The sequence below is a fragment of the Barbus barbus genome (genome assembly GCF_936440315.1).
Source record: "Barbus barbus genome assembly, chromosome: 6".
NCBI lineage: Eukaryota > Metazoa > Chordata > Actinopteri > Cypriniformes > Cyprinidae > Barbus > Barbus barbus.
In genome coordinates, this window is record NC_136734.1 from 35657076 (window position 1) to 35683895 (window position 26820).

At 35.6% G+C, this 26820-nt stretch overlaps 1 protein-coding gene across 1 annotated transcript; it reads right to left on the reverse strand.

The window, feature by feature from the left end:
• Positions 1-568: 568 nt before the first annotated feature.
• LOC306870781 (uncharacterized protein) lies at positions 569-25356 on the reverse strand (the record flags this gene model as incomplete). The annotated part of the gene is made up of 12 exons (XM_079418197.1): positions 569-729; positions 933-1010; positions 1099-1317; positions 1933-2055; positions 2245-2427; positions 2506-2583; positions 2671-2880; positions 3220-3339; positions 3630-3812; positions 3890-3967; positions 4277-4486; positions 25176-25356. The coding sequence occupies 12 exons, from the start codon at positions 25354-25356 to the stop codon at positions 569-571; spliced, it is 1824 nt and encodes a 607-aa protein (XP_079274323.1).
• Between the last annotated feature and the right edge of the window lie 1464 nt (positions 25357-26820).

Here is a 26820-nt window from a genome sequence, read left to right on the forward strand (position 1 = left end):
CAGTACTGTAGCATACTAATTTCAGCACTAAGGCCGATTTGAAACTCGTATCTTGTATTGTTTGCTATTAAATGTACTAAACTGAATGATCAAACTGTTGTGTTTCGGTGATTAAACCAAATGTTGTCATTACATCTTACACTAATCTTGTGTTTGAAACCGTGATTATGTGGACTGAAAATATGTGCAACTGAATAAAAGCATTACATCAGGGTTTGAAAGAATGACAAGCTGTGTTACAAGTGTGATCAGTTTGGATTTTTGTACTAAGAGTTTTGAAAAAGTACACCTTGTGAAATTAGTACCAAAGCAAGGAACACAAACTGTAAGTCTCTTTCTACACATAAGTCACAATGAAGGAATACCACCTCAGCAAAGAATGAGAATACCAGAACCAAGCAATAAAAAAGCATGAAAAATAAAACAATCATACTCTCAAAGGGGCAGTTGTGAGTTTTTGTATACGCAATATATTCAGATGACTGACTTCCTGTTAACATACGAATAACATCTTGGATCATTTTTAAAAAATTGCATTAGTAAAACGCATAAGACCTTATTGAACAGATCACCTCCCAGCAGGTTTGACATTATCCTCGAAGTAGCCAGGGTTGGATATGTTGCCAGAAGGTTTGTAAAAGGCCACAGTGATAAATTTGCCCTTTCCATCTGATGCCAGGCCGACCCCAACATGCTCTGTAAACCTCCAGATCATCTGGGTGAAGTTACCTATGCACATATAAAACTGGTTTTCTGACCCACATTTTCATATATGGATTGTGATTGATTGTAGCGTAAAATAACTTTATAATGTGATCATATTGCCTTTGGCGTGAATTAACATGGCCATTTCTTAAATATGTGCTCAATATTTGCCATTTTTATTTTATAGATTTTTAAACTCTTCAGCTGATGAATGCAAAAAAGCCTACCAGCTCCATTCTGAAAGCCAGGGTTTGCAAAGTTGTATTTCACATTTTCCTTGTACCATGATTCAGCAACCTCTTTTCCTATAGTTAAAACATTATCAGTTGTTCTATGAATGTTGTAATTATTATGTTCCTTAAATAGGCCCATTTGGGGGAATAACCGGTTTACCTGTTGGAGGCATCAAGGTGGACGTCCACTTGTATAACATAGTCTCTCCATAACCTTTGCTGCTGTTCTTTAGGGCATTAATGCTAATCAGATGTGTTGCCCAATCCTGAGCCTCTTTACTGAGGACAGAGCACAGTGACAGAGGCCGGGCTCCATGTTGCCGTCTGTAATCATTTTGAGCTTCAAGGAGAGACTGACGAAACTGGGACAAGTTTTCACCTTCATCACAGGAAAATAAAGAACTCTGAATCCTTGTGAGTGGATAATTAGGCTTGGAACTTCACATTTAACATTATTTCAAATTATATTGTGCACATACTGTCTATACATCTAATAGTGTTGTTTTCCACAAAGCAGTCTTTGTGGGAGCTGAACTTCTCAAACTAATTACCAATACCAATTACTGGTAACTACTATAGCTAATAATTAAAATCCCAAATAGTTTTTGAATAAGGACATATTGGCAAAGACCAATTAAAATTTCTTTATCTGACAGAAAGCACTTATTCTGTCAAATGAATACAAAACCACAAAAAATGAACAATGTTATATTAAAAAGGAGTGTGCTGTGATAATCAGAATGTGGTTAAAATAGTTTGTTCAACCTCTGTTGAAAATTGTGACATAAAAAAATATCAGTTATGAGGTTTAAAAAGTTAAGCCATAATTATGACAAAAATCTCATAACTTCTAATCTCATAATTTTATTCCCACTTTTGTTATAATTTTGACTTCATGCTTATTTTTTACACCATAATTCTGATTTATCAAACAATGCTTTTTTTCTAATACGGTCAAAATAAGCTTCCATAGTGTCTCTGTTTGAGTGCTTACCTTCTGAACTGCTACTCTGCGGACACTGACTCTTACGGGGTGCTGGTCCAGAACTGTGAGGTGATGAAGGCAATTGGTTTGACTTGATGCTGAGAGCAGCAAGTGTTTGTCCAACTCTGTCAGCTGAACACCAAAAATAATGTTTAAAACTGTGAATATTGTACAACACGGTTCTAATCAATTATATATACTGTATGAGTCTACAATATGAATATATGGATATGAATATAACAAAAATGTATATAGTCACACTTTCAGTCTACATTTTTATTCAGTATTAAATCCATGCACATATAGTCACACCAAACTCACCAGACGGGGTGGGTTTAAAGTCTGCTTTGGAGCCTGCTGTTAGGACGTTTCTTTCAAAATATCCAGCATTGCTGATGTTTCCTGCTGGGAGGTACTGACCCACTACAAAAGTTGTGTTCCCATCAGTGGCCAGTCCAACCCCCACCTCCTTCGTGTCCTTCCACACCACCTGTGTGAAGTGACCTGGAGAAACCAACAGATGTCAGAACAGAGACTAGAGCAAATGTCTAACCACCACAGAGTGTTTACAAATGGATTCACCTGTTTTGGAGGTGAATCCAGGTCTGCTGAAGTTGTAGTCTTTAATTTCACTGTACCAGCTTTCCACTGCCTCACATCCTGTATAAATTACAAACATAAAATGTTAAAAACACGCATGACACACCAATGGCGATGAAATAACTGTGCTATAACCCAAGCTCTGACCTGTGAGTTTTTTGTTAGCTGAGCTCCAACTGTAATACACATTCTCTCCATACTCGCCATTGCTATGCATGAGGGTCCTGATTGACAGCAGGTGTTCAGCCCACTCCTGTGAGGAGCGGCACAAGTTTTTGTTTATGGTGAGGGGCGGCGCTCCATGCTGTTTGCGATATGCATTGTGAGTCTGCAGGAACTCAACTTCAAAGTTGCTGTCTGCTAAAGACAAAGATAAAGAGTTATTTGATGTGCACAAAGCACATCCCATGTTGACTGAAAGAATAAAGACAAATTTTCATCCTAATATCCTCAGTCATGTGTTTTTTTATTAATGTATTGTGTGTACATGCTTCATTTCAGAAGCCATAAAAGCATCAGTACAAAGAATGGAGTATCATGTTTCATTTACATTAAGCCTAGATAAATATGATGAAAGGTCAGTTTTAACCACAGTCCTTGTTTGTATTTGTGTAAAGAAGATGATTCCACCAGAAAAAAATGTGTTGAAATCATTATACAGCATTTACATGAAACAAATAACCTTTCCTAACTTACCCTTTAAGCCACTTTGCACTTGATGCTCTCCTCGACCCCCTGGTGGTGCTATTTCTTTACTGCGAGGAACTGATGGTGCTATGTTTGAAGCGCCACCATGCAATTGCCCCACTTTGTCAGCTGAATGTTGCCAGATATATCAAATATTTACTATACAGTAATGATCATCAACACCTCTTTTACTACAGCATCTTCTAGAATATTCCCCATAAAGACTAACATTGGACCTACTCTCTATCATTTTCTGAATAATTTAATAATAATAATAACAATGTGTAATAATGACAATAATAATACTGAGAAGAAAGTTTAATAAGAATATAAAAAAATGGAAAAATATGGGAAATAATGTCTTGATAAAATACATGACTTGAATATTATGAAATAACGTTTTTTGAAAGTTTACTCACTTGTGCCAGAGGACTTTGAATCTACATTGCTGCCTCCTGGTAAGACATTTTTTTCAAAATAACCCGCATTTGTGATGTTTCCTGCGGGGAGGTACTGACCCACCACAAAAACTGTGTTTCCATCAGTGGCCAATCCAATGCCCACCTCCTTGGTGTCCTTCCACACCACCTGTGTGAAGTGACCTGGACAAACCACTAGAAGTCAGTGCTGTAAAAAAGACTAATCCAAGTCACACCAGAGTGTTTAAAGGTGGATTCACCTGTTTTGGAGCTAAATCCAGGCCTGCTGAAGTTGTAATCTTTAATTTCACTGTACCAGCTTTCCACTGCTTCATGCCCTGAAGAGAGTGGAGACAAAAGGTAGGTAAATGTTTCTAAAACACTGGATTTGCTCACAGTGTGCAAAACAAATCACATTTAATAAAACAAAACACAAATACTTTATAAAGCCTCTCTCCAGTGTAATGTCATAAGTTAAAAAGTTCTGACACCTGCATAATGGCTTCTAATTCTAATGCAGTCAACTGTGACCAGAGCAGTTTAATTGGAAATGATTGATCAGCTCAAAAGACTGATAGCATTTATCCTCGATTTGCCTCTTAGAAGAATTTGACTTCATTGACTGTTACTGCGAGCAGAAAGCTAACCTGTGAGTTTTTTGGTAGCTGAACTCCAAGAATAATACAGATTTTCCCCGTAGTCCTTGTTGCAGTGTTTGAGGGTCTTGATTGACAGCAGATGCTCCGCCCATGCTTGTGCGGAGCAGCACAGATTTTTGTTTATGGTGAGGGGCGGCGCTCCATGCTGTTGGCGATACGCATTGTGAGTCTGTAGGAACTCTGTCTCGAAGCTGTTGCCTGGTACAGAAGAGCATAGAGTTTAATGATGAACTGGAATAAAAGAAAATTAAGCTATATACTGTATAAAGGTTTATTTCAATTACACTTAGGTAATATTCAGTAGCTATTGGATGAGTTTAGATCAGTGGTTTTCAAACTTGTTCCTGGAGACCCACAGCTCTGCACATTTTGCATGTCTCCCTAATTTACACACCTGATTCAAATCCTCATCTCATTAGAAAAGAGCTCCATGAACTCAAATGTGTGTCAGATAAGGGACACATGCAAAATGTGCAGAGCATTGGATCCTGAGGAACAGGATTGAAAACCACTGGTTTAGATAAATTACATGTTAAAACTAATACTTTGATTAAAACTGGATGAATGCTACAAAATATTAATAATAAAACAATAATGCAAGCAAACAATCAAACAATAAATAAATATATCATACATACATGAAAAGGAGGAAAACCAAGAGTAAAAAAAAAGTTCTAGACTCACCCGCCATTCATGAAGCTATGCGATAGACTGCAAAACAAACACATTAACATGACAGTTACATAAACCTCAGTGATAATTTTCAAAGAATTTAACGTCACAACTGAGCATCTGAACCACTCCCATTGTGTCTGTGGGAAGGAGAGCAACAGACAAGAGATTGAAATGGTAGTGTGTTGGTCCTCTAGAATGTTGAAACATGCATTTAAACACAACGCGTTGGCACATTTAAATGTGTTTCATTATAGAAGTCTACTTTGTTCACTTTGCAAACCACTGTAGTGAGTTAGACTCTGATATTTCATAAATAGAATGTTTTTTTAAAACAAACTAGAAACATCATGTTCTCACAGTGATGTCATCAATTTTCCAATTCTGTTACATGGACTTACTATTATATAATATAATAACAATTAAGTATAATAATGTATAATAACAATAAATTATGCATAATTATATGCAAGTAACCCTAAACCAAACCCTAATCCTAACCCTAACCACATAGTAAGTACAATAATTACAATGTAACAAGGACACCTTAAAATAAGGTGCAACCATATATATTAGATTTTCTTGCAGAATTGTAAAGGAATAATTACATTTGACAAATGTGTCAGCAGGTAGCATACAACTAAAGTTAAACCTAAATGGCAACAGAACGTTGTCCTCTTTATTTAGTAGACTGGAGGTGTTTCTCTTGTTTTTCTTATCATACATACTGGCATTTTACCGAATACTTCTGTTGGCTCCCTTTGACCCAAGGAGACAGTCAGGTATGTGGACCACTTTGTTTTCTCGTTTGACTGAATTTAACCTTTAGCTACACTAAGGGTTTGGACATGAAAAGGTTTCATTTCTGTGTTTTTTTTTCATGAGTAGGTGTCCACGTGTGTGCTTGTGTACATGTGACAGGAAAGTGAGGAAACTGATCTGGTGCTGCACAGTCATTCAGTGAAAGAGCACAAATGTTACTGTTGCAAGACTATTATTCTTGTGACACCGAACTTCTTGCAGGACAGCAACACTTAACAACTCCAGGATATGATATGGGTTGCAATTTGCATATAGTCAGACGGCATTAAAATGAAGTGAAACTGAAAACCTACAAACCACACTTAACAACTTGCCCTAAAGAAATGTGCATGTTTGTATTTGTCTATTTTTAATATAATATAATATTTAAATATGTAAGTTTGTTTTTTCAGGGTAGAACAGGTTTGATGGCACATCATTATACTGATTTTGCATAGACTGCAGTTTGGCAGAAAATAATTACTTCGACAAACACAGTTGGTGTCAGAGACCAAATTGCTTGAGACTTTGTCTACTGAAGTGTCTCCCACTGTTCTTTACAATTCAAATAACATAATAGTCGTATGAATGAAAGCTAGGTGCTCGTTTCCTCTATTGTGCTTAAAGCATCAGCGGTGCACTATTTGATGTATGGATTTTTGATTAGTGTCCCAATAGGCAATATAGAAGTAGTTTTACTAGTAATCACATTGACATTTAGCTCACACAGTCAGTCTTAAAATGCATGCATACCTGTCCTGTAGTCTCCTTGAGGCAGGAATTTGTCTTTTTTAAAAAAGACAAATGTTTATTTCTGTTTATTTCTCTCTCTCTCTCTCCTTCCCTGTATCTGAGAGAGATGGTAGTATACGTTGTGTCAGGATTATTGATTTATTACCCTCATAAAAATTCCACCCCCCTCCCATAACTGGACACCTGTTTGTACACCCCTAGCCCCCACCGTCTCTAAGCGGCCATTTTATTGACCTTATGGTGAACTTAAGAATTTATGACTGTGTGTGTGTGTGTGTGTGTGTGTGTGTGTGGGGCCAATGTTATGTGCTTTAAACTTTAAATGATGAATTTGTGTTAAATGGGTAAAGGGATATTTTATTAAAGTGTTTTCACATACACATCAAGAAAAAAAACCATCAAACATGTACGTAAAACGTACAAAGACTGTTTATTTCCCTACAAGTGTAGACTTAAAACAGGAAAAACGTAGAAAATAAAACCAAAAAAGCATTAGATACTATCTTTCCTATCTTAAACTAGTTGTTTGACAAAGTTAAATAGAAGAAGTGAGCGCGTTCGTTTAAACCTATTTTGCGGTTTTAAAAAGTTGTGAGTTTATAACAGGTACAAAGTTAGATAATATAGATTCGTTTTTATCTTACGATGGTACGTGTGTTTTTCCCTTACAAGTGGACACTAGTCTTGTTAAAACAGTTTTAGGAAAAACTAAAACAAATAAAAAAGCATTAGATACGCTATTTCCTATCATTAGAATTTAAAACTAGATCGTTTGACAAAGTTAAATAAATAGAAGAGTTGCGAGCACGTTCGTTTATCTATAACAAAAAAGAATCGGATGCGTTAGTTAAAACAATAAGATATTTATCAAAAAACTATGTCTTGCTTTAAAAAAATAGTTTGACTTTATAACAGACATAAAGTTAAATAATAAATATATTGCATCATTCTGTAATTCGGGTTAACGGGGTTAAATTCTCAAAAGAAATACAACAACGATTAAACGACAGTCCTTCTACATGACACCGCTTAAGACTAAACAACACTAAAGGACTTCTTTCTGGTCTGTCTACGATGCGTGCGTTCACAAGACAACCCGTGCACGAAAAACGGGGGTTTGTGTCTTTCTGTTAGCTACATACGACTATTTCACTTCAAACTTTTCTAACTATTACGCTTGAAGCTACGCGTTTCACAGTACATACGCAGATACGTGTTTCTTTTTCGCATGTCTCTAAACAATAGTTAGGTAAATGACTTACATACAGCTGATACGTCATTTTAAGTAAAAGGTGGGACGATTTATGTCTTTTTTATTTTGACCACACCAATGCTTTGATACCCACGTTTTCGACGTCTGTCTTTTAAGCCTGACCCCAGAAAACAGATGTCTCAAAATTTAGTTCTTCTTTTTATGAAAACGTGCGGTAAACAGTTTTTGTCCTCATCTGCAGTATACCGATGCGTTTTAACACGACATAAATCCCAATAGTTAGTTAGCAAACACGACTGTTTATTACTGAGATAAGTCACATCAGAGCTGCATTCTAGTTTATATTCAACATTTTTCATCTACCTACATGTTTAACGGCGCTACTGTTCTAGGTCTCCTCACGCCGTTGTGAGATATAAACCGCAAACTTTTTTCATAGCGTTAAGCTTTGAAACCATAACAATTTTTACGTTTCCATGACTTTGTGCGCTCTTTCTGCTTGAATTTGTTTACCGCAGTTTCACCATCCTTATCTTATTTTCCCCCGCCTAATTGTATTTGTTAGGCCTTACGCTTGCTAGTTTTGTGCTGTTCATATAATTCGATATTTCTGCTATTTTTTATTCAATAAATATACCCTCTTCATTCACAATATTGTATCAGGTATAAGATACAAGATCCTTTCTTCAAACTTCTCTCGTTTCATTGCGGTGCATGAGCGGTGATATTTTGCATATTGTGTGTTGATGTAAATGTTTAGAGGTTGTACGTCTGTTTCAACTGATAACAAGTCTTACGGCAAGAAAATCAGAGAGGTGTGCTGATTTTATTACTCTGTATACATTTCAGTTTGTCCTCACACATGTGTATTTTAACCGACATAGCATCCTAGAAGTTTTAAGATTGACAATATCAAAGAGTAAATAAATAAAAGGTGTTAAGTGTAAATAACTAAAATAAAATAAAATAAAACAACACTTTCCTGGGTTAGAGGTGAATGTTTAGAAGAAGCTTGTGTAACCTCATTTTTAAAACGAAAAAAAGTCTGGGTTATACCACGGCAGAAGCTTGACAGATATCAAAGGTCTATTATAGGAATTAAGACGCTTAAATAAAATAAGAACATTTTTCAAACAATGTTTTTGAAAACAACATTTTTCCCCTGTGTCCTAGAGGTGAATGTTTAAAAGAAAAGTTGTATAGATTAACCTAATTTCAAAAGTGAAAAGCTTTATGATGAATGGTGAACGGTTTCATTAATTGAGAAATGTAAAATATTTATAAATAACTTTGTTCTAATGTTAAAACATTACTTTAATTTCTTTAACATGCAAATCTTCAGCCCGGTTTGTCCTTACAGCGTTAGAGGGCGGTGCTGTGGGTGTGTCCTGACAGCGGCCCGCAGCTCATTCTCAGTTTTGACACAGAAGTGTGAGGTTGTGTAAACGGACGCTGCGTAAGATAGACATTTGTTTAACTTTTCTAAGTTGGGACAAAGACTAGGTTTTCAATTGTAATGTGAGAAGATTTTACAGCTATCTTATGCTGGTGTTTTAACGGTCTGATATTTTTTATTTCACTTCACGGTAAGAGAACTCGTCTCTATATTATTTAACTTTATGTCTGTTATAAAGTCAAACTATTTTTTTAAAGCAAGACATAGTTTTTTGATAAATATCTTATTGTTTTAACTAACGCATCCGATTCTTTTTTGTTATAGATAAACGAACGTGCTCGCAACTCTTCTATTTATTTAACTTTGTCAAACGATCTAGTTTTAAATTCTAATGATAGGAAATAGCGTATCTAATGCTTTTTTATTTGTTTTAGTTTTTCCTAAAACTGTTTTAACAAGACTAGTGTCCACTTGTAAGGGAAAAACACACGTACCATCGTAAGATAAAAACGAATCTATATTATCTAACTTTGTACCTGTTATAAACTCACAACTTTTTAAAACCGCAAAATAGGTTTAAACGAACGCGCTCACTTCTTCTATTTAACTTTGTCAAACAACTAGTTTAAGATAGGAAAGATAGTATCTAATGCTTTTTTGGTTTTATTTTCTACGTTTTTCCTGTTTTAAGTCTACACTTGTAGGGAAATAAACAGTCTTTGTACGTTTTACGTACATGTTTGATGGTTTTTTTTCTTGATGTGTATGTGAAAACACTTTAATAAAATATCCCTTTACCCATTTAACACAAATTCATCATTTAAAGTTTAAAGCACATAACATTGGCCCCACACACACACACACACACACACACACACACAGTCATAAATTCTTAAGTTCACCATAAGGTCAATAAAATGGCCGCTTAGAGACGGTGGGGGCTAGGGGTGTACAAACAGGTGTCCAGTTATGGGAGGGGGGTGGAATTTTTATGAGGGTAATAAATCAATAATCCTGACACAACGTATACTACCATCTCTCTTATCTGGCTAACTAGCTGTGAAATCTATGAACTATATCTGTCAAGTGATGCAACGCCCTTTAAACCTGGAAAGAGCACTGTGACGACACACAAACCCACATTTTCAGGTTTACTGGCCTCTAAAATACACACAAATACTCATTATTACAAACTAATTTTGATGCGGTTAAGAACAGAAGAGCAAAGTTCTAACTTGTTCAATCATGTGATATTTAATTTCTTCGGTTCAAGTTCACTCCTGCCATCTTCTCTCTTTATGCTTGAACACTTGCATGTGATAACACTTCCTCTCTATATGCAGTTGTTTCACTGACCCCCCCCCCCCCCCCCCCCCCCCCGTTTTGACACCCACAATGAGTGCTTATAATACAGACAATTTTTTTAGAAAGGTCATAAAATTCTTAATTTAAAAACAATTCTTAAACCATAAAAATACTTTAAATTGAGATTTTAACATGGAGTACTACTGCATGTTAAAGTCTTAGGTACATTAGATGCTTAACAAAAGTATTTATTTAAAATTGTATTTATATTATATATTTTGCAGGTTGTTCCAGGCATGAGATCCCACACTTTTTATATGGATTTAGGCATGCTAATTGCACAACCCTCATTGTAAAAACATGCCTCTACCAACATTTTGGCAAAACGACAAAAAACACACCTGTACATTTAGACAATTCATTGTGGTTTTCAGCTGAAATGAACACTAGACAGTAAAACGCCAACAACTTTTATTCTTTTTCATGCAAATTGTGATTATGTAGCAGATTATTAATTAGCAAACATTGACTTCTGCGTGATTGTTTGCACAATACTGTTTTGTTGGCAAAGTCACGCTTGTCTGTTTTAGAGAAAATTGAACAATTGAACTCTTCTTGACAAACTACTGAGAAATGTGTCAGAAGCAAAGTAATATCATTAAAATATAATGTTTGAGAAAAAGGCTCCAGAGGAACATGTTTGTTGGGTGTCTTAATCTGATCCTGACTTGATAATGTTGAGATCAGATATTTGTTTCTATCGTGCCTTCTGTTGTAGGACTCTTTATTCATACAATAATTTCTCTGGATTATTACAGATTTTGTAAAAAGATATTTCCTACTTGTACACTAAAGTAAAAGGCACAATAACCAACTTTTTTTTTTTTACTTTTTGTGAAGCATAATGCAGCATCTCCATAGTAAAAGCTGCTGGGTTCTTAAAATTTGAATCTGGCCTGGGTTGTGTCACATTTCCAAACCCATGTGTCCCATCATGAGTAACCAATGTTCAGATTTCTTTTCTGGAAATTAATACATGAGGTAATTGCACAGATTCAATTAAATGTAGAATTGTAATTAAATGTATATCAATTAAATGGGCTCAAATTTAAAGAAAATGGATATAAAAACTTAAAATACAATAACAAATGAAAATATATTTATACAATATTAAAATACTTTATCAATATTTAATATATTAAAATAATAATATTATGTAAGAAATGATTAATGTAACATCTACATTTTATATATATATATATATATATATATATATATATATATATATATATATATATATATATATGTGGCATTGTGACCACTAGTGGGCAGAGCAAACCTATTGTTGCATGAAGAGTCTCAACAGGAACCATCTGACCTCTAACCAGTTTTGTAGCATCTTCTTGAGACTTTATTTTGGATTTGCGAAGCTGGTCCCATATCTGCATTGCACAAAGTCTGAACAAAGTCTAAAGCCTAATTTGTGCAAAGATATGCCAGGTACAGTTACTGCTCTGACTTTAGACGTGACATGTAGGCCAAGTAGGTAACCCATACTCAGAATCAGCCACTAAAAATCACCTTGAGACCAGATGCAAAAATGACTGAGAAACAGTGCAGCACCATTTGTTTGTGGATGCCATGTGGTTCGATATTCTGCATCTAATGCAAAGAAATATATACATTTTACATGGCTTAAGTGTTCAAAGTTTTCAAATACTCTTTGAGGCAGGGTGTAAGGTCATTTAGTTGTTTGAAGAATAGCATTGTCATCAATCAGAAGTCGATAAAGTGCTTTCAAAAGCTGAATCTTTACCTGAAATACATACAATTTCTTCCAAATAATTTATTGTAAATCCATTTTTTTTTGTTCTAGGCCTTCTCTTGCACATTTTCCATATCTCTCACTCTCACGCACACACACTGTAATGAATGCTGAATGTCAGTAATGCCACTGAAGGGTCATATGTTAACTACAGATGGGAGACAATCCTTCAAATTTGTGCTATGGTAATTTGATGCGAGGCACTAAAAAAAAGTCACAAATGACCAGAAATCTGACAGGCCAAGTCATTTAAATGAGTCCAATTAGCATTAAATACTGGCTCGCTGAATTAACACTTGCAGCTGAGACACTAATTGCAGTGCATATTCCTGAAACTGATATTGAAGAACATATGAGGTTTATAAAAAAGTTGCTTTCTGATAGTCGTTTTCATTTTAATTAAGATGTAACACATCGGGATATCATTTATTTCTTGCAATAAATGATTTAGTTTTTGTCTTTTTTATTTGAATAGAAAAAGCAGGCCAGGGGGTCCTCCAGGACAAATTAAATACACATGCAATGTTGTTTTTGATCTATACGGTATTAAGTGAACAGTTTACAGTTACATTAACTGTAGTTACCAGTATTGGAAATATTGCAGGCTTATATACAGTACCATGATTGTTTACAAATGTCTTTCACCGATGGGAAACCCTCCCATTAATTTTCCACTTGAAATGCTTTTCAGATGCTTATATGAAAGGTGTGACATTTTAATCTCTCAGACCAAATGAAGCAAAAGAGTGATTTGTCAAAACACACCAAATAAGCGAAATGAAAATGAAATTGTACAGTGTGTGTGCTGACAAATCTGACAAAGTCGCAGTGAAACTCCGGTTTTATTTGTAAATTTTTACAACTTATGAATGTGTAGGTAATGGATCTAAATGAATAGGACATTTTGAATCTTGAATTATATAGGTTTCTGTACTGAATTGGAGAATGAATGTTCTGACAGGAAGTCATATTTGAATTTGAAAACCCATAACATTTTCCTGAGATGTTGCTTTATGACAAACAATTAGAAAATTATTCAGATTTAAATGACAATTACAAAATATAATCATATTTCCATAAGGATGTAAAAGGTTTCACTAAATTAAATTTAGCCATCTTTAAAGACCTAGGAGTGTCAGAACCCTCTCAGGAAACACGGGAGCGCGGAGACAGGGGAAATCCAAAATGTCCTTTATTTGGAGCCAACAGATAGACGAGGAGCTTGGGGAGAGACGAACATACATGACGTACAATACCGGACACAGGGGCAGGGAAACACAGGGCTTATAAACACTAGGAAATCAACAGGGAAGAACAGAAACAGGTGCGGGGCAATTAACAGGGCTGGAGACAAATGAACTAATGATGACAAACGAGGGCAGGAACAGGAAGGCCAAATATGGGCACGAGAGGAGGGGGAAACAAGACACAGGACTGACAAGGAGAGGGTGTGGTCATGGTGAAACGTCCAATCATTTAATATCTCTATAAAGCCCTGAATGTGCTCTGTACAGGACATCCAGACTTACAACTGACATGTGAGGTCTCAGAGAAATTCACTGAAATAGAATGTCCACTACAGAGGCAAAAACTCCATAGCTGGGTCTCAGGATATATATATATATATATATTAGTAACACTTTATTTTAGGCTCACTTAACTAGTTGCTTATTAGCATGCATCTTACTAGAATATTAGCCATTTATTAGTAGTAATTAACCACATATTAATGCCTTATTCTACATGACTTTATTCTACATCCCCAATCCTACCCAATACCTAAACTTAACAACTACCTTACTAACTATTAATAAGCAGCAAATTATGAATATATAGCCTATATATATACACACATATATATTATCGTTGATTATAGACTTGCAAGTGGAAGATTAATTTTATGTGAGTATCCTACCTCTTTGAATATTGTTTGCTAGGCTCTTTTCATCAGTGTTATAGTCTGGTGTCGTGCATCTGTAATAAACTTTCAAACTGAAAAAAAAGTTCTTTCTCTTGTGTTTTTTTGTTCTGTGATGAGAATCTGTCTCAAAATAATTTGAGTCATTAAAAGGCATATTCTTAGCAATCCCTGTTCCATGCTATGATGCTTTCTGCCTTTATGCTTGGACTGCATGATCATGTATTATTCATTTTATATTTTTAAGGAGTTTCAAGATGCAATAGCTGTTATTTCCCTTTTAGATAGTATTTTTATGAAACATTCAGTTATTCTGTGGGGTTCATTAAAGATGTTAGGATGCTAAGCATTGAGAAACAATTAAAATTGGATAATTTCTTAAGTTGATCCAAATAAAAAAAAATGTATTGGTAAAATATTAAAAATAAATCAAAAGTGTCCATTTACTTTTATTTTGTCACTTCAAGGTGAGAGTGCAGATGTGACATCTGATAGATTGATTCCCCTTAGTCTTTTCATTATATTTAGACACGAATTCCAATAACCCCAAAAAAGCACATTTCAGTAAAATTCATTTTCCCATGTTGAGAAATTAAGCATAATCAAAAGGAGTTTTCCTAGTGTTTTTGAAGTGCACTTCTAATCACTCAACACTTGATGTGCTTCTACACATGTGATTCATTAAACACACATCACTGTAACAAGTCCGTGGGTGTTTGGACTCACTTAGACTCTAATTGACTGGCAGTTGAGTGCAAGACTGCTTCATTAAACATCACCCAGTATTACACTGCTCTTCCTCAGAACAGGTGCCAGGAAAACTTGCTCCCTCAGCTGTAGATTTGATATGCTACCTGTCAACAGTTTCTGATGCCCATCGGCTTAGAGCATTACTGTGAAGCCAGAGAGTGATTGTGAGTTTTTATTTTAATTTTTTTCTGTATAAGAGTATAATTTCAAGCATTTTCAAAAATCTGAAGTGAAGTGAGAACTATTGTCCATTGTACACCGTGATAAAGTTCGTATCATCCTTGTGAGGGATATGGTAAACACGTTTTTGGCTTGCTTTGCGATGGTTCGCCCCTGGACTATTCATTTAATGGCGATATTAGAACTAACAGTGGAGATGTTGTCAGTTGTTTTAGGACACCAACCACTTGTTGTTATATCTCTGTTGTGATGGACATGCTCCCGATTTGTAAATTACACTGTAAAAAAAAATCTGTCAAATTCACGGTAAAATACTGGCAGCTGTGGTTGCCAGAATTCTACCGTATAAAATACAGTAGCAACGTTTTAGGTTTTGCGGTTTTAACTTAAATTTACAGTTAAATACCGTACTTTCTTTAACTGATATAATCTTAATATACCAACCTATCAAAGTACTGAAATCTGTTTTGTTCTTTTGAAATACACTGATAACCACCAAATGCAGGTGATGATGAGACAGTCACATGATGAGCCAAAGCCCATCACAAGCAACTTTTAAACAATAGCATTTACAGAAGGTGCAGATGCAGTGTCATTCATACAAGCACTAAACACCATCATGGTGAGACTCCTTAAAATGAAATATGCTATAAACATTAATTTAACAACATTAGATGTAACATACAACCCTAATAAACATAACCGATAAGAAAAAACTAAGAAGAAACATAGTTATTTCAAAGAAAAAACGTCAAATTCAAACAGAATTTGAAATGGAACGCAGGGAATTCTGGGAACATCAGTTTACGGGTTTTCCCTGTAAATTTTACAGGAAGTTTCCGTTAACCAAGTAACAGGTTTTTACCGTAGCATTTTCACAGTTTTTTACCGTTAAATCACGATAATTTTTTACAGTGTAGAAGTCCACTTTGTAATTTTCTGTTAACATTCAGTACATACATTCAGTACAGTCCCTGCCTAAGGCACATGCAGGCTACACTGTATGGAGCGCCATTCATGTATCTTTCCATGTGACAGGTAACCAGGGGCATTTCTAGGATTTCAGTCTTAGGGGGTCTTAACACACAATGAGGTTATCATTTTATATACATATACACAGATATATTTCTGTAATTCAAAGTGACATCAAAAACCACAAATTCCTTTACTGTAATAAATGTCAGCTGGGTCAATATTTAGTAGAATGAAATAACTCCACATGATATTTCATGATGTCTCTGTCATTTATTGAAAAGTTTAAATGTCTGCAATGACTGACTGCTGTTCATCACTCCTTGGGTCTTTAATCATTTCTGTGCATTGCTTGTTAAACTAATGCTACAACCCACAATAATCCATTTTAATTAAGAAAATCAAATGTTCAAAGAAAAATAGAACCAGGATAATTTTCTGAAGTATGCCTTCATACTTGCCTTGCTTTCACAAATAGTCTATATGTTAAATTTGGCAGTAATGCTCCCAAACTAGCCAATCACAGCGAACACCATCACCGGAATTCTAATGAAGCACACCTGCACACAATCTGAAACTCATCACCCCTCACCATAAAGCCACACACCTCACTGCACTCAAATGTCTGGTCTCGTTTCTACGAAGTGGACTTATATGCTATCTCAGCGACCTGCCTGCCTGCCTGCCTACCTGCCTGCCTGCCTGCCTGCCTGCCTGCCTGCCTGCCTGCTTACTTACATCTTGTGATCTCTCCAAGCGTTGTGTTTGTCCGTCTCCTGGTTCCTGGTTCTCCAGTCAAGAAAGCTGTCTTCAAACAGTGAGGTGTGTGGTCCTCTCTTCGTCCACGAGTTCCTGTCAAGACAAGTCAGTCAAGTTATCCACTCATCTCTTCATCCGAAGTATATCTGCATTCCATACTCACCGTCTCATCCGTTGAATTGCTCTGCTGTCAATAAACATCACTACTTTGTATTAATCCTTTGTGTGAAGTCTGCTTCCCTAACAAGATGTCAGTTTTTTTTTTTTTCAAACTTACACTGGAAGAACAAGCTACTTTTTGTCTGGACATTATTGTCTGAAATTTCACTACCTGGAAATAAACCAGCCATTACGTACATTCATTTTAGATGTACTACTACAGAATTTTTTTATCTTATAATTGCAATGTTGTCAGATCACAATTATGACAAATCAACTGAAATAAAAAGGATCTTTGTTTTGTTAATGGATGAAAATAGATTCAATCTACTGAACACCTAAACTCTGAAAATCAATCTCTAGATCTCTTGATATATCTTGAAACATGTTAAATTTCCTATATCAATCACTGCTGAAGGGCCGTGCAAATGCAGATACACATCCATCAGGAAATAATGGAAAATGGCAGTTGTGGTTTCCAGTTCCACTTTGTGTCCAAAGAAATCTTATTGTATCTTAAATAGAGCCCTGTTCACAGCTTTGCATTACCATTGTTCTTTTTCCACCCCACTCTGGGCTTCAAGGACCCCGGGGTGTCCACAGTAATCTTGCTGGAGAGTCCACTGAAAATGTGAAAAGTAAATGTTAAAAATAAAGTGTAAACACTGGTTGGAAATAAAGTGATTATATTGTTCTTATTATGAATATCTTTAGTGTCCTCTCAACGTAATGGAACAAAATTTTGGGTGATATTTTAATTTATGTCTTTAATACAATGACAATATAAAAGCCAATTCATTCTGGAAACAACTTGTCTAGAACATAAGCCTCATGCAATGCCATATAATACAAACTGGTCTTTAAACATATAAATATATGAGACCTCCTTGGAAGGAGATCATGATATTTGGGAGTGAAAACCTCTTAAGTGGCAAGAAGTGCTTTCTATTGTTATTGGACAGATTCTTATTCTGCTATCGTAATCATATTGCTGAATAATGTCTCAGTCAACAAAATCATCTAAGCTTTTAAATCACAGATTAAACAGAATTAGAACATTTTCATTTTTTTTTTTTTTTTTTTTTTTTTGCTGTGATGTTACACTTCTATTACCAGCTCTCCCTTATTTGGCAGAAAAACCTTTGGGAAAAACATTGCCATCCATTTTTCTGCATCGGTGTTAAGCCCTTTGCTTTATCCTTGAACTTTTTCTGTGTTTCTTGTGTAGAAGCAATATATAATAGGATGCTTTATTAATAGCATTTCACCCATTTAAATTTAACAGTAAGATATTCAAAGTATTAATGGTCATAGCACAGGTTACCAAGACAGATTAAAAACATTATTTCCCAAATTCTGCATCTGATCATTATATGCCTTGGTTATGCATAAACCACTGTTTATATGCATCCATCTATCGTCATTGGATGGATCAGAAGATACTATTCATTTAAAATATATGCCAGTTCCAATGCATGCTATCATCAGTTTAGAGGGTGGTCTATATTCTGTATATATCTGTTATAAAATGCCAGATTGTCTGCCATTTCCAGTCACTGGTACATTTTCCCGGTGTCAGCCACCTCTGCAGTCTGGTGATAGTATGCCATGACACTCTGTGTTCTTCTTCCTCTTTGTCTACACATCCTGCCTCAAGTTGCTGTCCAAAATATTGACTGTATTCACAGATGTTTCATATTTTGACAAGGATGGTTTGGCATTGAAATGCCAAAGAGCTTTCAAAAAGATTTCCTCATTTAGCCAGCCGAAGGGTATACGAGCAGTAGAGATAACATCATCTTGAAAGATGCCTGAGCATAGGGTCATCTTTGTATGTTTTTTCCCTTCGGTGGCCCACTGAATTTCTGATGAAGGTAGTTAGTAGAGGCATGTGGGTGGCACTGAGTTGCAAGCTGTCTTGGAATCAATCCAGGCAGTGCTCAGGTTTTGGAGTTTTGTGTGACTGCTCAGGTTGCAAAATCTCTTGTTCTCAATGTTCCCAAAAAGTGATGTCACAATAGTTGCAAACAAAGTGCAGTGGAAACACTGGGGGAAATAAGACCGGCCATTATGAAAACAACACCAGATAACCTAGACATTCACTCAACAACACTAAGAGAGAAATAATACCTTGGGTGGTTGTATATAATGATGCTATGTGTGTTCTTGGATAAGCAAGTATGGTTCAGTATGCTATTTTGAATATTGAAACATATTCCACAAATTGAACAGGGAAAGTGGCAATATTTCTGATTCAGATAATTAAAGAAAACACGTGAGGCACATGTACACATTGTGGGATTCCAAACTGCTGCAAAGAATTAGCATACTGTATGTTTTATATTTGGATGGAAGTGGATTACTTTGTTTCTGACTGTGTGGTATGTTTCGAATTGGTGTGAATGACTAATACAGAGAGGGGAAGAAAAATGAAGGTGCATTTGAGTCTCATCAAGAATATTTGTCCTTTGATATGTCAACTTTGTCAGCCCAATTTCAAAGTTCCTTACAAATTAAGGACATACTTTGATGGCCTGTCAGTACATTCATAAACAAAATTTTTATTCCAGCATAGCACATCAAACATAATAGATTCTCGTTCTCAGTGCATGAAAAATAGCCTCGAGCTTCTCCTAGGACACTGTGCTACATTATTCATAATAAGAGTTATAAAAACAAGGATGCTTAAAGCTACCGTCCGTAACTTTTTTTTTGTTAAAAATGATCCAAAATCAATTTTTGGGCAAGTTCATAACCAGCCAGTTTTCAAAACGTTCTCCTTACCTTAGTCCGATTCACAATGGTAAACTTGTAATAATAATTTCTAATTTGAGTGGTACGGGTAGGTTTTTGCAGGTAATACAAGCATGCTGCCGTTCATCTTTGTGTCATTACATCATGTCTGTAAACATAAAAAAGGAGTTCTGGCTAGTAGGCTATCGAATGTGAGGAAGCTGCAGGATCATTAATACCCTTTTCTCAAAGCAGCTGGAATAATTAAATTTATCGTTTTGATGGCAGATTGTAATCCAGAAAGGTCAATACGACAATCATCAGTGACAACTGAAGATTCACCCATAGTCACCAGTAGTCTACAGGTGATGCTAATACACATAGTCACACAATGCTGATGTTGTTAATGTTGACACTTCCAAGACATAGAATCAGTGATTCCGAAGTATAGTGAATATCCACACCTGTGTGGTGAATGACAGCCACACATACTCCTCAAAACATTAGATTCATTCGCCCTGAGGAGCCGTGCGGATGCACAACCCACGTGAAGATGATAATTCCACAAATATCTGCAATTGCAGGTTTCAAACAGAGATGGCGACAAAGAGGCAAAACTTACCGACTGCAGCATTAAGCCCGGAACACACTGCATGATTTTCGGCTGTCCCAGACAAAAGATTGGCATTGTGAAACAATCATGGCGATTTCTGTGATCGTGGCTCCTTATCGGTGGCCGTACAGAGAGAGGTTCAAAGATGGCCGCTGTCACTGTCTTGTGACCAAAGATAGCCTACAATACAGCATGATCATCGCACAGTGTGTTTGCTGGTGCGATCCACTTTTACTGACCAGCCAATAAAAATGCGACGGCATGAAATCAATGCGACATGGTGCTAAAACATAAAACTGCTTACCTCAAGCTCTTATCCCTTCTTCTTTCACCGCTTCCACTTATTTTCAGCAAACATAAAAAAATACAACTTGTAAAGTGTGATTTATCATGCTCTTTTTGTTTACCACTAGCGCATATGACAGTTTATTCTTCTGTAACATGCATAGTGTACGAGTCAATAGGTGTCATCATCGTACACGTCCATGTCGCACAGTGTGACATACAGTGATCTTATAGGATTGCTAAAATCGTGCAGTGTGTTTTGGGCTTTAAAGGGGACATCAGATGCCTATTTCCCACAAGTTGATATGATTCTTTAGGATCTTCATGAAAAGTCTATAACATACTTTGGTTAAAATTTCTCAATGGTGGTGTACGTCACTTTGCCAAGAATCTGTGAACTGTTTGATCTGAGAAAGTCCTTATGATTTGTGGGGATATTAAAAAAACACTGAGTGGATTTATCATTATAGGGTGGTCAGGGGCGTAGCCATCATTTCAAAAGTGGGGGGGGGGGGGGGGGGGGGGTGTCTAGTGTTATACCTGTTTTTTTGTTGTTGTTTTTTTCAGTTAACCCTTGTCTAATTGACAGGTTTTATTTTTAATCATACCTTTTTGCTTAATATGCTTTATGATTATATTGTTATATATGATTATAAAACAGAAGGAAAGAAAGATAGAAAAAAGAAAAAGAAAGAAATACAACAGCTTGTCACTGGGACAGTACCCTTAAAAGCACATATTTGTACCTTATTTACCCCAAAAAGTTTCATAGTTGTACATATTGGTACTCTAATGTACTAATATGCACCTTTTTGAGTATAAGTTACGGGGATGTCCTCATAAGGGTACTATTGTTTACATATTTCAGATTGTATTTTGTGTGTGTTGTATGTACAGTACATGGCACACAGTAATGGATACTTGCACATTCATATACTCCTTTATTCTGTTCTGTTCTATTATACATTAGTCTGATTAGTCTATGTTAAAAGGTATAAGAAATATCTTATCATAGACAATGCTGTAAATAATCTTTACATCTGAAGCCTCACTGAAACTGTCTGCCTCATTCACTCTCAGCTCTGAATTCACTTCTGCCTCTGTCTATAGCAAATAAAGGAGTGTTTGAAACATGTACATACAGGGAATAGTGACATACAGAAGAAAATAACACATTAAGTACACTGCTGGACAATAACCAATCATTTGTATCCTAATTTAATTTTTAACACTTTAGAATGATAAACACATATTCACTATTAACTATGACTTTTGCCTCGATAAACTCTTCATTTACTGCTTATTAATAGCTTGTAAGGTAGTCGCTGTAGTTGTTAAGTTTAGGATTATGGGATGCAGAATATGGTCATGAAAAATACAGAATATGTGCTTAAGTACTAATATACAACCAATATGCAAGCTAATAATTACCTACTGTAGTTAAAAATGATAGCTGAGAAGTTGTTCATCATACTAATGTTATTTTTTATTTTCTATATTTGACTAATTATGTGTTTTTTATGATTGGTCCATATATAATCCTACAAACGCTTGTGTATTATAGACGTTATACAATGTAAAAACAGCCAGGTGTTAAAAGCCACTCTTCTCACCTGTCACTGTGTGTCGTCCTAATTCTGTCCTAACAAACCTAGGCTGACTGTTTCTTGTTCATTCTTGACAACACATAAAAACGTCAAATTAGTGCAATAATGACAGAGCACCCCTAAATGAAGATCGGTCCTGTATCATATCAGTGCTTGCATACTTGATTGAAATACATCATGTAGAATTGGCAGAGTGTCACAATGCTGCAAACGCTGTAAAATCTCAGTTCAACATTATCTTTATTCTTATTTGAAGGGTTCTGATAACATACATACGTGTTAAAATAAAAGACGTTTTATTTTATAAAAATTTTAATTTCATAGATGTGATTTCCTGCATTCTGGTGCATTTTAGGCCACCCATGTCCCTTGCTTATATCAATAAAATAACTCAAACCAGTCAATACCAATGGTCTAAAAAGACAATATTATTTGAACTGCCATGTAGAAATCAACAGTTTCACAGGTAATGATAATGAACAAGTTGCATGTTTATTATGCTCCGTGTCCAGATAGAAAAAGTGCAAACGCATAACGATAAATTATTATAGGAAATACAACAATCTAGTTCTTTAATCAATCCCCAACTGTAGACTACATATCTTTAAAGTTCACTGTAGACAAATTGGATAATGGATAACAGTCTGTGTTGATACTAGAGAAAGAGAGAAGGCTCTCAAAGAAAGGGTGGGACAACATTCTTGAAGAACACCAAGTATGAGAAGAAAAAATATTTTAACATTTTAACTAGTATGAAACACAGTAATCCAGCTCAGAGCAAAGCAAACATACAGTTACATTCCTATTGAGATCACTATTTTAATGGCAAATGTGTGTGAAACGTGGTGTGTGACTGTGAGTGAGAGAGAGAGACTGAGTGAGTAAGAGCATGACAGCATAAAAATTAATATATTCACTCAAAATTGTGGCAACAGATCACAAGCAATATTATTAAATACATTTAACAAATTAGAATTGAGTAATAATGAATCTAATTAATTCCTTAAAAGTTAACCATTTAAAATGAGTAAAATTTGCAAAAAAATGTTTTTAAACAAAAATATCTGAATTAAGAATTCTTTTTTTTATTTACATTAATGCTACTTGACGTCGCCGGCGCTACCATACTGCACTCGCACTCCTCTGAGGTAAATGTCCCGCGCAGCAGGTGCACTGCTCTAATCTTGGTACTACGGGCGATGTTTTCAGAGCCCCCAAACCATAAAATTCGACGACGATGATTGGCAAAATATAAACTTTTTTGCGTAGCAACAGGGGAACCATTGGCTTAAATTCCAGCACTGTAGTGCTGAGCGAACTGGAGCCCAGGGAAGACAGCCTATTGGCTACTACTACACCAACATGAAGTGAATGCAAATATCATTCTGGAGAGTTCTAAACACATTCTAAAGTAAAACCATGAATAGCATGTCATTAACACAGATCATTTTTCAAAATGAGAGATTATTAAAAACTTATTATTATTAAATAAATAAATAAATAAAAATAAAAAACTGGCAGGGAGGTCGGCGCCCCAGCGCCCTCTATGGGCGAGCCGCTGCTGATTGCTCCATTAAAACCTCAACATGTCGAGAACACAACTGTCCAATGAAAAAGTGCGGGGGACGAATTTACTTTTTATACAAATTGGGGGGGTGGGACACGTCCCCCGCGTAATCTACGCCCCTGAGGTGGTTGTGTACACATTTAAATTCAAACACCATGTAAAAGTGAATTTTGCATTCTGTCCCCTTTAATTAATTGAGTTTGTACCTCCCACTCCTATTTTCAAACTTTTAATGTGAAAGTGTTGAGTGATATAAGAAATGGTTTCTTGCTTGGAGGCAAGATGTTGAGAATCCATTTAAAGCTTTGCTTTTTAACAATAAATAAATGTACACTGATATACACCAGATTTCAATTTCTATATATCGAGTAGGAGTAAGAGCAGGTGACCTTATATCAAAGACAAATGCATGCATAGTAAAAGCACTGGGTTATTTAAAATACTTAAACTATTAATGTCCATGATGATATGCTTAACCTCTCCTAAACACCTGAGGGCACCTTATGGCAAAAATAAACAGTAAATCATGTATAAAGCCCATGTAACCCCATCCCACATAGTCAGCCCTTTTAAGGTGGTATGTCACACAAAAGGACAGTTGAATCTATAATTATCATTATGAAACATCCTACTTGATTTTTGAGATGGTGCTCAAAAACCCCACTCCATTATATATAGGTCTATAATCTAGGCTACCGAAGATATGAATAATTGGTTGAAATTGGTGGGTCTGCCCATGGAACAAGCTTTGTAGGTCTATTAAAGTTGCTGTGGTGATAAATAATGCAAATTAAAGCAGTTTCCATTAAAATTAGCTTGCAAGGAGGAAGCGGCTCAACAAGAAAATCACAAAAGTCAAGTCAAGTCACCTTTATTTATATAGCGCTTGTAACAATACAGATTGTGTCAAAGCACTTAACAGTATCAGGAGGATAGAGGGTCAGTGATGTATAAAAATAAGATTAAACACTTAATTTTCAGTTAAAGGCACTTCATTATTGAATTCAGAGATGTCATTGTCTAGCTCAGTTTAGTTTAAATAGTATCTGTGAAATCAAATTGACGATTATTACTAGAAATTAAGTGTCCCCAACTGAGCAAGCCAGAGGCAACATCGGCAAGCAACCAAGGGGGGTTTTGTTCTCCTCTGGCCAGGAGATTATTGTTTATTTATTGTTTACTTATTGTTTTAATTAAAATGTTAAATGTATTATATTTCTATTTTATATTGTTGCAATTTCTAACAATAATAGTAGGCTATTATGTTAGGTATTTTATTATATTTTTAGTTATTTTCTTTTCTTTTTCTTTTTATTGTATTTAAGTCGAGGTCATAGCCTATGTGTTATAATGGTAAGCTTTTCTGCGTATTCATTCACTTCGGGGAGATTGCAGCTGGTGTGTAGTTTGTTTCTCCTCCTCCTTTCCTCTCAGAAGCAGCAGGAGCAGCAGCAGCAGGGAGGGAAGTTCTCCATCAGGACTTAGCAGCGCGTACAGAAGCAGCAGTTCACTAATCAGCGCGCAGCACAAGTTTACTCCGAACACAAGTTCACTGCACATCTGTTTTCGGATCTTTTCTCGCCTCGCGCTAATTTGGCCTCAAAGAAAACCAAGAGTTTCTTCTGAATCAAGAGTGGAAACGTTTATCTCATAGAAGGTGAGACATTTATTTTTTATTTTTTTACATTGTTTGTGTATGGGTAGGAAAATGTTGTTTTTAAAGATCACGTGACGTGATTGAAATCGCAGGGCTCCATTTCACATTAATTTGCATTAATTTATTTACTTTAGGCGATGTCGATTTTAATATGAAATAATATTGACAGTCACGCTGTCTGAAATCTATATCAATACAAATATTAATAAATATATTTCTTTAGGCTATTATGTTATTATGATGTTGTAGTATAGTTGTTTACCTTCAGTGGCATGGGTCATTGTTCTTCATGCCAGCAGAGGACAGCACATGTCAGTAATACAGTAATACAATATTATTACAAAACAGCTCAGATCAATCAATAACTTGAATTATTATAAAGGATATCTGGAATCTATGGGAAGACTTAGCTTTCTCTGGTATGGGCTGACTGTGAGGAAAAATACACACAAATTTAGAGGTAGAGGAACGATGTAGCACTTTTAACCAGGTCTTGTGCATCATTTGCTGAATTTGCCTTCATCTGTCCGCCTTTTTAGGCTGTGGAATAAGTTACACTTTATAATCCATAAATAGTGTATGGATCTAATCGAGCGAATGAACGATCAACTATAACAATAGTTAAAAAAAATAAAAATGAACCTTTGTCCACATGGAGGTTTGAGAGGATGGTTTAGAATACAAATTAAACCCTTAAAATGCAACACAAAGTCTTTATGTTTTCTGTATCAGAGATAAGTGGGGGTTCAATCATCAAACAGTGCATGGGCAGTTCAAATATTTGGGGTGAAATTGCTGCTGTTTTTGGATTGGGAGCTCTGAGAAAATTGGTAAGATTTTTAATGTTCACACTCCAGAAGAGGCACAGTGTGTACTGCTGGATGCGTCATCATTTAAGCAACACAGTTCATTCAAGCCCACATAGGAGTTTGATCTGCCCTTAGCAAAGACCTTGCAAAAGATATGACTTAAATGCTGATTTATAGGCTATTGGCATGAATACCAGACGGCTGCTTTGAAACAGTCTGTATTGTATAATGCGCTATGTAAATAAATGTGACCTGAACTGACAGAAAGTATATATTATAATTTACAAATAATATTTTGTTTAGCGAGCTAGCTGTTATAGAGCCCTTCCCACGAGATGTGCTGATTAAAATATGTTCAGTCTCTGAATATGGGAGATACAGGATATAAATAAAGTAGGATAATTGCCTATGTTTTCATGAAAACATGAAAGTACACACACACATACAAAAAAGGTATATTTATTCTAAGTGTTTCGCATAAGATGACTTTTTTTCACTGAGTTTCCTCTGCTACTAGTCATTAAAATAGTATGTAGGATAATGTGATATCGACCATTT